Below are 13,501 nucleotides of genomic sequence, written 5' to 3'. Positions count from 1 at the left end.
GAAATGTGTCATTTTGCCCTTCACAGGCATAACTCCACATGGAAATTTTGTCCGACTGCTATTCAAGTCGCATCACGAATCTTAGGACAAGATGTACAAATGCTCAACTGCCTGAATTGTACGTTTTCATCATTGTGTGTGCGTGGATGCGTACGCCAATGTGTGTGCCATGCGCTTGGCCTCCATTCTCCTCCCCTTTTCGGAAAAGTGTAGCAATTTCTTCACAAACAGATTCCGCCATCCTCCTTTTTTCAGACGATCCCTAATTTATTTCCATGGCCGCTCGAGCCGTTTTCTGCTGACCAGCCTGATGTTTTTTTTTGTTTGTTTGTTTTGTTTTGTTTTAATAGCTCTTCCCTCCCATCCTCCCTCCACCATTTTGACCCCCCCCCCCCCACTCTTCCTCCCTTTCTTTCTTCCCACCTGCCCGTCTGCCCTCCGCTCCCCCCTCCCTGCAGGCAGGCCTTTGTGCGGGATAAAGGTCAATAACACTATGCGGCTTTTTTGCTTTGCAGGAGGACAAAACATTAAACAAAATGATTACAATTATCATATGGTAAATTTTATTGATTTTTTTTGTTTGTTTAAGTTTGGGTGTTTTCAGCTATGCGGAGACAATTAAATGACTTTTCAGTTTTATTTTGGGATGTCCTTTTCACCTCACCTCACCTCCCTCCCTGGGTGTGCTTCAAATGACGACTAATGTCTTTGAGTTCATACACTACAGGATATCACTGCAGGTGTGATGGTGGTGGGCTTTTTTTGGCAGGGCAAGGGGGGGGTGACAGTCGTTTGGTCTTATCTCCTATTGATAAGTCATGGAACAACACAAACCCTCCCAGTTAAGGATGGCTGCTGGCTCCCTGTGGAAGAACCGTCTCACCCCTGCCTCACCCTTTTTTTCCCTTCTCTTTCTCTCTCTCTTGCTCTCTTTTTTTTGTTTGTTTTTTCCCCCCGTCCTTCCTTCTTCCCACCATGCTGTCGTCTCATCCTGTCCAGTTTTGGTCTGACAAGCATTCACGTTATAGCTGCTGTTAAAAAAAAAAAGGGCGGGGCGGTGCAGTAATTTAGGTGTATGTTTCAACATTAATTCTTTTTTTTTCAATTATGAATAATTAAAAAATATTTTTCATGAGATAATTTGAGTATTCATCATAATTATATAAATTATATGCACTGAAATAAGTTTAAGATGCGTTTTATAGTAAAAAAAAAATTTTAATGGGGAAACATTTTGACCAATTAATCGAAATGTCCAAAATATTTTGAGTAATTGTTTTATTGTAAATCTAAATTTTAAAAAATGTAGCATTTTGTCATTAGTATGTTACACATTCCACATATACTTTTTTTTTTTTACCACTCCTTGAACTCCACTTTAAATGTCAGCTTTACAGATGCCACCTACTTTCTACAGGCAATGGTTGTGCATCACAGTAATGATGTTCACCTCTGTAATTTGTTTTTCTTGAAGGGAGGTGTTTTTTTTTCCCCTTCTCTGTAGTGTTTTTTTCACGTAGACAAAGCAACCGGCCATTAATTGGAGCGTGGCATCTATTTGGCAGCAGGTTTTCATGGAAGGAAATTGCACTAAATGGTTAAATATAAAGATAATAAAATGGACTTTTGAAAGTGCTCCCAGAAAGAGCCCGAGTACAATACTACTACTATTACTAGTAAAATACTAAAATAGTAGAATGGCCGATATAGAATATGCGACGATTATGGAGATTTTTGCAACTTCGTCCTAGTCAGAAGCTGGGCAATTTCCAGATTTTGCTGATCACAGCATCGATGCTGCGTGTGTAGGTTTTTCTAATTCAGCAAAGTGGCTCCAGCAGCAATAAATAGAAAAAAAAATAAAAATCTTGATTGACGCACGGAATGGACCTCCATCCATCTTAATAGCGACCACTTTTCATACAGTATGTCAGTGGCCGCAGGGAGGGGAGTTAAAGTGGTTGCAGGTGGGAGGGGGGCGTTCCTTTTATTTTGTCCTTGAGTGGATTATTGTTTCACGTGGGACATTAAACATGGGTGTTGAGGTGTTACTAAACGCCCTAATATCTCCCCTGCGGGCATCCGCCGCCGCGTGGACAAATCGCCGTCATCCGAGCCCGGCCTGAGTAGAGCATACTCTGTTCCTCGCGCCTCTTAGCCTTGGGGGAGGTATCGTATAATCGTTTTATATAGAGGTAATCTCCCGCATATTCGCAGTTGACTATTTGCAATTTTCAGATAAATAGAAATCCGCTAAAATCCTCTCCAGATGTCCGAGCCCGCCCCTCTGAAACCCAATTCCTCTCTTTGTCTGTGTCCCGATTGGTCGCACCAGGTCGTCGGGGGAGACGCGGAATGGCGAGATGCTGAAGCTGAGCATGAGCAACATCGGCGCCGAAGTTCTGGAGCAGCTGCTGGAATTCGTCTACACGGGCTCGCTGGTCATCGATTCGGCCAACGCCAAGACGCTGTTGGAAGCCGCCAATAAATTCCAGTTCAACACCTTCTGCAAAGTTTGCGTCTCTTTCCTAGGTGGGTGCGTATGAGGTGGAGGTGTCTCCTAAAACGTTTGTCTGTAAGGCTTGGCGGCTCATTGCTTTGGTAACTTACTAATTTTGCAACAAGTGTTGGAAAGGAGCCGGAGAAAAAGCATAGCCTGGCAGCAAATTAGAATGATTCGCCATTAAATACAAAATTCAACTCAGTAAATTGAGTTTGAAAATGCAGCCCCTAAAGCCAGTTTCACTGACCTGCATGAAATTTCGTAGGCGTGTCCAATATGTGCAAACCTACCAAAAAAGTCTTGAAAATCCATGCCCAAAATGGCACAAGTCAGAGATTTGGGTTTCAAAGCATCCAATTTCAGCTCGTTTTAGCTACCGTACATCCAGGCGGTGCATAAACAAAATTGTCATAATTTTACTTTATTTTCATCTTTCTTTTTGGACGACGAATTTTGTCAATGTAATTCTAAAATTCCAAACTAATAAATTGAGCTTGGAAATTCAGCCTTCAAGGTCAGTTTCACCTACCAACGTTGAATTTGGTAGGCCTGTCGATCATGCATTGGCCCACAAAAAAAAATCTCTAAAATCCATGCTTGGAAAGACACAGTAAGTCAGCCATTTTGGTTTCAAAGCAGGCGTTTTAGCCCCATTTTAGGTACTTATGGGTGAAATTCAGTGGCAGTATTGTATTGTCCGGGGGATTTTGTCAAGTTGCTGCCAAATTTGAACTGCAAATGTCGCCTAGTTTTCGTCAATGTGGGCCGAGCATCCTTCGGACAAACACCTCAAGATTTTGTCTGTGTGCCACCAAATTTAAACTTTAAATACGAGATGCTACATTTCCAGAATCTTGTCTTTTCATTATTGCGGGGCAGCAGGGCATGGTGGCAACGTTTAATGATTCACTTTAAAACACGCAACTCTGAAAAGTTGCGTTTAAAAGTTCTGCCTCCAAAGTCAGTATCGCCTGGTCACATAAAATTTGATCGGCGACGTCTACCGCAAGGTGATGTGAAGTTTGGAAATGCCTTTCTTGGGGGACGATAAAAATTTTAAAAAATAATAAAAAAAGAGCCTCAAATGTCAGTATTTGCATTCCATCTCAGGAGTTGTTTGAGGTATAGCGAACATGAGGGAAGCGTATGTCGACAAAAAGGTCAGAGGCGGGCGAGCGGAGAAAGGAAAACAGCAGAATCGGCGCCTATTGATTTGTTTTTCTCTATTTGGGCCACAAAACACAACAAAGAAAAAAGCAAACATGGAAGCCATTTGTCGACTTCATTTCCTCCGAGACGTCAATTCATTCCGCCTCAACAAGATTTGTGACATTTTAGCACATTAGAGCGGGGGGCTTGGGAGGCTTGTGTTCAGGTACAAGCGTTTGTCCTTGAGAGAGACTCCGTCTTGTCTCGTCGACCTACTTTTGCTTTTCTTTGAAATTAATTCGTACCGCGCGACAGCTACTTGCAGGAAAACATTCGTTAGCATCAAAATCCCGAAAGCGGTTCAGTGCCATGTGTGATCAGGTAGTAATGTGCATGCCAGGCCACTAGTTGGCAGTCTAAGACTACAGTTAAAGACGTTGGAGCGAGTTTTCCATCGAATCCAGTCCCAAAAAACAGGTTGAGGCAATCTGCGATGGGCGAAGTGGGCTTTTCAGGATCATTTTTGACCGTGATAAATATTATGTTTGACAATTAGTAGACCGACAGGGAAACGATTTTTCGTTTTTCCGTATGGGGGGGCCCTCCGGTTTGACAGTCACTCCAATGCCTGAGCATCATCAATTCATGAACACCAGCACATTTTCTCTCTTTTGGACACAGCCGTTTCGGTGTGGAATCATTCGTCTGCCGCCTTGTGTTTTGGCTTTGCCTCTGTTGACCGATTTTTGTTTTCGGGCAAGCCACATTTGCCCATCAAATCCCTCCTGAGGACGATTATTGAATCAGCCTCTCGCATGGGGCCGGTTGATCAGTGCGTCTGATGGCATGTTGATTGCACAAATTGCCTTCTCTCTTTGGATTCTTTACATCCAAAACAAACTTCTCAAAAGATCCGAGGGGTCCGCGAGCCCTCCCCCTGCTGGTCATTTTAAGATCTACCTCTCTAATGTTCCCCGGTTAATTCCTAATCCTACTCCCTGCGATCGATTGCCGCCCTGTTTGTTTGTCCCGGGAGGCGTTTGGAGTTATTAGACGTGTCGAGCTAGCTAGAAAGCAGATAAGCTGTGACACAATCCTTCGACATCATCTTCGACGTGTGCCGTCTCGCTATCGACCTCATCGGTCTGTCTGTGTTCTCACCTCGCGGGTCTTCTGACTTGACCTTCATCTTATTTCTCTTCTTCTTTTTCATGATCTGGTCGATGACCCGATTTTCCGTTGGGGTTTTGTATGGAGTCATATAAGCGTCACTTTTTTTTTTGCTAGAATTGTTTCATAAATGCACTTTGAAATTCTTTTCTTTCTTCATCGTGGGCTGCAGAGAAACAGCTGACGGCGGCAAACTGCCTGGGAGTGCTGGCAATGGCCGAGGCGATGACTTGCAGAGAGCTGCACAACATGGCTAAAGCCTTTGCGCTGCAGAACTTCCCAGAGGTAGGAACACCAACCAGACCATCATTTTTGTTCCGTTATTTGACGCAAGTTGTTTGAGGCAGAATATGGACTCCACATCCTCAACCCCAAGCCTGATGTTCTTTAGGTTTTAATTGAGTTGAACTCATTCACTCCCAAAGACGTTTTTAAACGTCTTTTCAGACTTGGTCCAGAATTGGCTGGTCCTGAATGAGTTAATTTTCATTTGCAAGAAAAAAATCTATTGAATCAAGGAAGATTTTTTTTTTTAACCCTTTCCTGCAAAATGAAGGATCGTATACCCTTTTATGTTGGCACGGCAGTTTTTCTGTGAAGGGGGGGGAGGGGTCTGATATACTCCTCCTTGGGTTATTTTTAGTGTGATGGATATTTATTGGAAAATGCAGTCAGACAGAACAAGGTTTGAGATGGGGCAGACAGAGGGAAAAGAAAGAACGGCAGCGGTATAAAACGGGTATATGACTCCTAAAACGTTACATAGGCGTGAGCTTTTATCTGTTTTAGGTCGACTGAGAAGGTAGTGCCGCAATAAATCGCAAATAATCCAAAGTCAGTTTGCAGGTTGAGGGCAAGAGGCATCCAAAAAAATAAAAAATAAAAATCCACTTCTGTGTGTGATGATCAGGTGGCGGGACAGGAGGAGATCCTGAGCGTGTCCAAGGAGGACCTGGTGGCCTACCTGTCCAACGATAGCCTCAACACCAAAGCCGAGGAGTTGGTGTACGAGACGGTAATCAAATGGATCAAACGTGACTCCGCCTCCAGAGTTCAGGTAAGGAAAGATACATAAATACAGCTTTGCCGATTCTGGACATGTTTGCCCCTCTAAATGTTGTCTCGGTTTCACATGAGAAAGCAAAGGGCAAAAGGCACAGCTGCTACCCTTGTTTATAGGTTTTGTCCGCGAGGTGTCAGACCGTTGTCGGAGTCGGTTCATCACAGTCAAAAGGTTCCATCCTCAAGATGGATATCGACAGCAGGCGAGAGCAGGTCAAAATTGTCACGTCGCGCCCAATCGATGAGAAAGCCTTGAAGGTCGGAGTGTCGTCTCCGGCCCGGGTCGGCGCGAAAGCAAAGAGAGCGCCGTCGCAACCTCGGGGCCGTGAGATTTTTATTGATTGCGGAGGCGAGCGCCGCGAATACAAAGCCGCTGATTTTTACGGCCTAGTTAAAAAATGGAAGCCAGATTAGCAGATGAATTGCCGGCCGTCCTTCATCCCAAGAGTCATCCGTCCTGAGCGCTGCCTACTTGGCGGAGCGCGCCGGCCAGCGTTATCCGCATCAGACGACCAAAATCAATGTTACCCTGTTGGCACCTATAATCATCATTCCTGATTTTGCATTTGTCGTTTCGTCTTAGTTATTTTATGACGATTCGATCTTTTTGAATTGTGCCAAAAAAAAAAATCAGATTCATGAAGAATGATGTTGGATGAATTAGATGGAAAGAACTTTACCATACGCATTCTTGGAAGGGAAGGAACACTGAAGCTCGAATGCTGAAAAGTAAAGAAAAAACAAAGAGAGAGCAAACTTTTAAAATTGTACTTGTACTTCTTGGTTAGAAGTGGGAAATCCCACAAAAGTACCACAAAAAAACATTTTTTTTTGCTGGTCGTCCTATTGCTAAGGTTGCACTTTATTTTAGGCATTTTGTGCGTGGGATTTTACCATTAGCATTCAGTGGTTGGACATTTTTTTGCGTCATCCCGTCTCTACAGATATATAATTGCGGATCACGCATCCGAGGCCGTTATCGTCGTTGTTCTGGGCCGTTGTCGGACTGATGTCTGCTGCAAGTCATGTGAGTCCAAAACCTCCAAACCGTTGAGTCCAGCAATCTCACCCTCTAATGGAGAGCGGAGTTATTCCGGAGAAGTAGACTTGAATGGGGCCGGGGAAGGGGGGCTACATTTTTCCGCTTGTCTGAACAAGCCATTCCCATATTCCTGGGACGTGAGACCCCGGTTCACCTTGCGCTTGAGCCAAGAAGAAGAAGAAGAAGGTACAGAAGATTGCAAAGATTAGAAAAAAAATGGGGGAAACCAATCCGAGCATGACAAGAGGCAACTTGGAAACTCGTACCCTGACCTCCTCGGGTGGGAACCGAAAGCCGCCTCTTGCGGGTGGTTCCGTCGTGCCGCGTTCATGGTCCACATCCACCAGGGCTTCATTCCGAGGCGGAAAATCACTCCTGCGGAACCCGTGACAACTTTTAATGACATGTCAGGGCACAATGTCGCCGCGCGGCTTTTAAGGCGTCAACTAGTCACTCTGTGTGTGTGTGTGTGTGTATGTGTGTGTGTTTGCATTCATACCGGCATGCGCCCGTTTTGTGTGTTTTAAGCTGCGGGCTGTATAGCGGAAAAGTGGCATATTGAACGCGGCGGGTAAATAATATGCAATTTTCTCTTTCCGCTACCCTGTCAGCTTGCGTCTGGTGGCAGCGAGAAACGAGGCATGAACATCGCTTAGAGACGGAAGAGAGCATTAGAGTGTGTATTCCGGTGTATTTCACGCTGGTCCTCACTCGACCCTTTCAAAATTCAACTCGGTAGCACCCCCAGGAAAGTTAACGGGTAAGGGTGGGGGGGGGGGGGGAATAAAAACAATCAAGATGGCAGCGGATGTTTATCATAACAAAATTTACATAAAGGCCTCAAAAAACAAAAAGTCACAAGAAGGAGTCATGCCATATCGCCCATGTCTAATGACTCTGTCAAAGTCAACACATCATTTAATTCCAAATCATTCACCCGGATGATCCCAAATCAGAAGCCGGGATCATTAAAAATAGCGGGCTGAGCTACTGAACAAACTCCGGAGCCCCTTTTGACCTGAATCATGACCCTGTTCAAGTTGGATTCATTATCCAAGGTTGACGGCGCTCGCTCTATCAAAAGAAAGTAATGACTGTCGCTTCTTCTCTTTGGCGCAAAAGCAGCCAAAGTGGAGTCGGAAGGAGACGACTCAAGCATGTCATTCACCTGCGAAGGACGATTGTGGCAGATGCGAAGTTCGTCATCTAACCCCCGCCCCCTCAAAAAAAAATACAATTAACCCCACTTAATGGCGCGTGGCGATGAGTCTTTTGTGCTTTTGAACTCCAAAGACAACGGGCAAATTAAAAGCGACGTTGCAGGTAAAATGGGGTCATTTTGATCATTTTAAACAACGGGGAATCCATTTAAATGTGCACTCGCACACATACACGCGCACACTGCCTCAAAGCACTTTTGTCCTCTGATATTCATTCTGATATAATTTGTTCTGGCATTATAAAAAAAAAAAAAAAACCCCGAAGAGAATAGACGAAGAAAATTACATCAGCTTATTATGAGAGACCCGCGTGAGCACATTAAGTAATACCTTTAACTGTGTTCATTTGGCCCACGAACCGCAAACGTCGTGGCCGGGCCATTGTTACCACCGCTAATGGCCGGGCTGGAAGGCAAAGCACGCCATTAAGTATCCTTTTTAGCCACGTTACAGTCGCTGGCCAGTTTCCAAAGAGACGATCAATCATCCTCTTTTGTCACCTGGCCAGATAAGATCCGCTAGAAATGAAATGTCAACGTGAGCCCTTAATGGAGGTCCCATTCAGGCTTTTGGCAAAAGACCGGGATCCAGTAATTGAACGAGTGCGGCGGCCATACAAAGGGACCGCCGAGTGGAAACGAGGACGAGTGTCCCGCCGTCACCTTTCAAGTCTCCATCATATGTTGATCAAAGTTTGGCGTGACACAGTAGACACGGTAGATTAAAAAAAATGTTTGCAGTAGAGTTTTGTGAGTCTGGATCGGATGCCGGCCAGTGAACTGTGGACCTCTACGGACATCTGTGCGGTCTCAGAGCGTGCTCAGTCCTGATGTGTGCAGCCAGATGGACGCGCCCGCTCAACCGTGGCAGGTCAAATCCGTACTCGCTTACGCTGGCTGGAGCCTACTAGCCAGGAAGCTAATACTATGCTACAACTACTACAATCTAAACATTATTTTGACATGATGCCTTTGGATTTGAAAAATATATAATTGTATTTTGCTTGATGTTTCATTCGAGTGCAACTAATGAAGTGACGATATCTCCTCAGACACAGATAACCCGACTTCTTGTTTTTTTTTTATAGATACAAGCAGTCATTCGGATGATTTTTTTTGCTTTGACTTGGTCGCGCCAACTTGACAGCAGTTTGTCAAATATTGAATATTTCCTCAAAGAAAAGGCTTCAAGCCACTCCCACTTGTAGTTTACTGTCACACCAAACCGAAAAGCAAAGCAAACGCCAACAAACAGTGCGAACCCATTGTCATGCTAACGGTTAGCGTCAATAGTAGCGCTTTTAAAAGCAACCAATGAACCAAAACGTGAAGACAGATATATTACAGACAGTCACAGGCATATATTCTTTATCCTCTCCGATGATGTTCAATGTATATACAGTATACAGTCTATAAATAATAATTTCCATGAAGTGAAATCAGTCGACCGCCGTCCATTCACAGTGTACCTAATATTTGGGGCAGACATCTTATAGGAAGAGACTGCCCCCCCCCCCCCCCCCCGCGTGCAACGAGGTCTCTTGCAGCCGAATGTGTTCCTTTTCTTCCGATGAAGTCATGCCGAAACACGCCGCACCTGTCAGTCGCGGCTCAGGGCGACATGTCTCTCCCCCCCAACCCCCCCTGTTCTCCCACTCACCATCAACCAACCCCCTCACTACCTTTCTCGCTCACATCCTCTCCGCCTGACACGCACTCACACTCACGCAGACGCCAGAAAAACACCATTTGTGGCCAAGCGCGAGCATATTTTGCTCACACGTCATGTGTGCTCTCATTGCAGTTGGATGGGTTTGTTTATGAGGCTGTGCACTCCTTTTACACGGGTGCACGTTGTCTATTTTTCAAACCGAAGCGGCCGACATGACCCTTGGTGTCATTCGTTTGAGTAATTTGGCGTTCCAAGGCGTTAATGGAAATGTCTTTAACTGGAGCAGGCTGCTGTCATATATTTTTCTTCACACAAAATGTCAATCTGTGGTCATGTTTGTTTGTATGGCCAGTTTTAAGTCGGCTGCAACGTTTCGGACCGTGGTTTACTTTTTTCGAGAATGTTGTTTGGTGTTTTTGATGATTTGTGAGAGTTTTTCGAGATACGAGCCATTGCTTGGCTGACAAATCCGTTTTTGTCTCGATATGAGCGAAAATGGGCCTCCCACCAGCTAGATGGCGCCAGCCAATTTCACAACATTCGGCCGCCATCGATTCACATTGCTTTCCATGCAGTGGAAGGCATCCCTCTGGATTGCTTGAGTGCTTTATCTGAAGCCCATTAGCAATGGGGGAGTTGCATGTCGGGAGTCACGTTGTTCAGGCATATGGTCATCCTGACAGAATGGAAGAAGTGGGGGACGAGGGGGTGGGGGGGGGGGCTCTAAAACTAGCTGCCACAGTTGAAGTCGGCCCTCCCGCGGAGAGCTTCCATATGTTAGCACTTCCATGTCGCTCGTCATAATAAATGAGCATGATGAACAGTATAAGCACCCTACCGGTTATTATCGGGGAAATTTCCCCCTCATTTGCGATTGGGGCTTAGGGGGACGGCACAAGTGCAATTTGATTGGACGCAACTTTGGAAAGAAGCGTTATCGTTGCTACGCTCGCCTTTGATCAAGTTTGTTACGTCATAACTGTCAGCAGGTTTGAGCTGACACAATGCACTGCTTACAGTATTGAATCAACCTAAAAATAGCTTTTATAATAAAAAAAAGCTTAAAATAGCTGATTGTCACTTCATTGTTCATTCATATCGTTGTCCACGCAGCTTAAAAAAAAAAATATCCCCAGCTAATTCATGGCAGTGCAAAAGCACTAAATCACCACAAGATGGCACCATAGCCCCATCTAATAGGAAAGTAGTAAATTAGCGTCTCTACCCTACCGCCTACGTTACGAGCCGAGACCAGATATTGTCCATCTGAAGTTGTTGTCTTTCTTTTGGCGCGAGAAGCGTGGAACCACAATCACGCGCATGAGATTTTGCTGATTGCTTGCGCCCGAGACGAGCATTTGTTTCACTTCGTTCCCCCTTTCTTTCCTCTTTCCCCAGAAAGTTTATTTTAAGGAAGTCAAGTCAAGTTGAGCACTGTATTGAGAGCTTGTCACCGAAGTTGCTTTTTGGAATTCCCAGCGCAGGTCGCCATAGCAACCTCCTCTTCCACTTTATGGATTCATCCTTTTTTTGCCGCTCACATTGTGACGGTTCAAACTTGATCTTGGATTACAGTAATCCCGCGCTATATTGCGGCGGAGCTGGCGTCTTGCGAGTGTTTCCCTTTTGTCCCGTTGTTTGTTTGCCCCCCCTTCGATGAACAATCGCATTGACGGCTTTCGTCCGATGCGACGTCCGTCTGTGGCAGTCGCTGAGTTCGGCGGTGAAATGACTTTCTGTTGTCTCTCTGCCATAGCCCGTTTTGAATCGGCCTCCGTCGAGCTTGGGAGGGATTAATGTGCAAGAGGCCTATTGATTTTTGTACATCTTTTGCGCTTTCAATGAGGATTACTTACGATCTGTGATAGTGAGAAGTTTCAATTAGAACCCCACCGAGGTGGATTTTTTTATTTTTCTGATATTTTGCAGAATAAATTCTGAATTAATTGGGCAATTCAAAAAAAAATAGAGAGAGAGCGAGAGAGACTTCTTTTTTAAGTCTTGTAATGCTGGCAAGATAAATATGAATTCCAGTTACAACATCGGACTGTATTTGGTTAATAAAGAGAAAAATCGCTGAAATTTTCCTGGTTTTGTTGGGCTGGCTGCTTATAAGAAGTCAAATTTTTGCAGTTGCAAAAAAAATTAAAAAAATTTAAAAAACAACAAAAAAAAAACCAAAATCAGAGTTGCAGCCCAAGCTAAAAATAGTAAATAAAAATGCCGTACTTGGCACCCTCTAAGGCACGTCTCTTATTGACCCCCGCCCCTCTTCCCATTATGTACCGCGTGAAGTAAATTGTTGACCTCTTCTGAGCGCTCAAGTCCCAACACAAAGACTTTGCCGCTCAAGAGCCGAAGCGAAGCGAAGTGGGCGAGGCCTTTGCCGACATGCAAAGTGCCTCTTTTCTTTCGGCTGAGAGCAACAACTGTCTGGGAAAGCCATTCTCCGTTCAGCACCCGACGAGCAACTTTGATTCGTTTTTTTTTTTAATTGCTCCTCAAGGTCGTATCGATGGTTGGATGTCTCACGGTTAAAATGAAAACGACAAGTTACACTTTCAAGCTTCACTGTGGACAACTTTGCGCCGCTAACTTGTGTAAGTCTCGCTCGCGCTGGCAAAACCCGCATTTCAGCCACCTGTTCTCCGCAATGACACTTGTAGGGCACCACCAGACCGAACAAGGGCTGCAAAAAGCTTTTTAATTGAGCTCCGAAGGTCAGCCGCCGAGGGATTCTTAAATCTGCCAGGTCCTGCCCGTGTTTACCCGGTGCGGCTTGTTTGATAAACTGTTTTGGCAGACGGCGCGATCCCCCCCCCGTGGGTGACGGTCGTCGCCGACAGTCCCATCTGCGGGGCTCGCTGAGAGGAAATGTCATCGGCAGATGTCCGCCGTGACGGGCACCCTTGCGTCCCTCCTCCTTCTCTCGCTTTTCCTCCCTCCAATCTCTGCTCGTTGAGCTTTATTTATGTATTGGCATATTAGCATAGATTCTATGCAGAATCAAATTTTTTTTTCTCTGCAGATTCTTGGGGCGGGGGGGGGGACTCAAAGGCCCCTTCAGAGCCAAAACGGTCGTCTTATGACGCATTTGCAGGCTTGCCTTCTCGAGACCTTGTATTTCGACTCACAGTAGCTACGCCTACCGAATTTCGATTCGCTAAGTGAAATCAATCTTCCGGGGCTGAATTTTCAAACGCAACTTATGAGAGAGCAAAGTGGAACTCAGGTGTGGGAGGTGAGATGCCGGCATTATTATTGACTTCTTTTTTCTGTCTGGGAGTCTGTTGTTTAGTTGTTTTTTTTTTTTTTGGGCCCCGTGTCCAGCTGGGCCGCGATGCGCCGAGCCGTTTCGAGGTCATCCCGGTCAGCGGCCGCCCGCCGCTGTGACACTCGGCGGCGGCTTGTTTACAGCTTTTGCTGTCGTACGAGTCGAGCCTCCCACGGGGGTTCAGGCCCGCCACACTTAAACGCATTCATACGCATTCTGCAGCTTTAGATGAGGTTGCCTTGGCAACTGTAGCACTGCAAATGTGCAAACATCGAGAGTTGTTTATGAGCAGTAACTAGTTGCACTTATTTCAACGAATCATTGTGGTTTCGTTTTTCCACCATCGTATTGACAAATGTTGAATCCGTTTCTTAAAGGTGAAAAAGTCGACGTGTGAAAGTCGCCGTTCT

At 45.3% G+C, this 13,501-nt stretch overlaps 1 protein-coding gene across 6 annotated transcripts in view; it reads left to right on the top strand.

Annotated features, from left to right (window-relative positions):
* Positions 1 to 13,501, top strand: part of LOC127592440 (kelch-like protein 29) — a 99,946-nt gene that overhangs the window by 66,005 nt on the left and 20,440 nt on the right. For all 6 annotated transcript variants that reach the window (XM_052053197.1, XM_052053193.1, XM_052053195.1 and 3 more), the window contains 3 exons: positions 2,336 to 2,532; positions 4,995 to 5,107; positions 5,733 to 5,879. In XM_052053197.1, coding sequence (XP_051909157.1) covers positions 2,336 to 2,532; positions 4,995 to 5,107; positions 5,733 to 5,879 — 457 coding nt within the window. The remainder of the gene's footprint in view (positions 1 to 2,335; positions 2,533 to 4,994; positions 5,108 to 5,732; positions 5,880 to 13,501) is intronic.

This window comes from Hippocampus zosterae, chromosome 19, assembly GCF_025434085.1.
Source record: "Hippocampus zosterae strain Florida chromosome 19, ASM2543408v3, whole genome shotgun sequence".
Lineage (NCBI taxonomy): Eukaryota > Metazoa > Chordata > Actinopteri > Syngnathiformes > Syngnathidae > Hippocampus > Hippocampus zosterae.
This window is presented reverse-complemented; position numbering and strand designations above follow the sequence as displayed.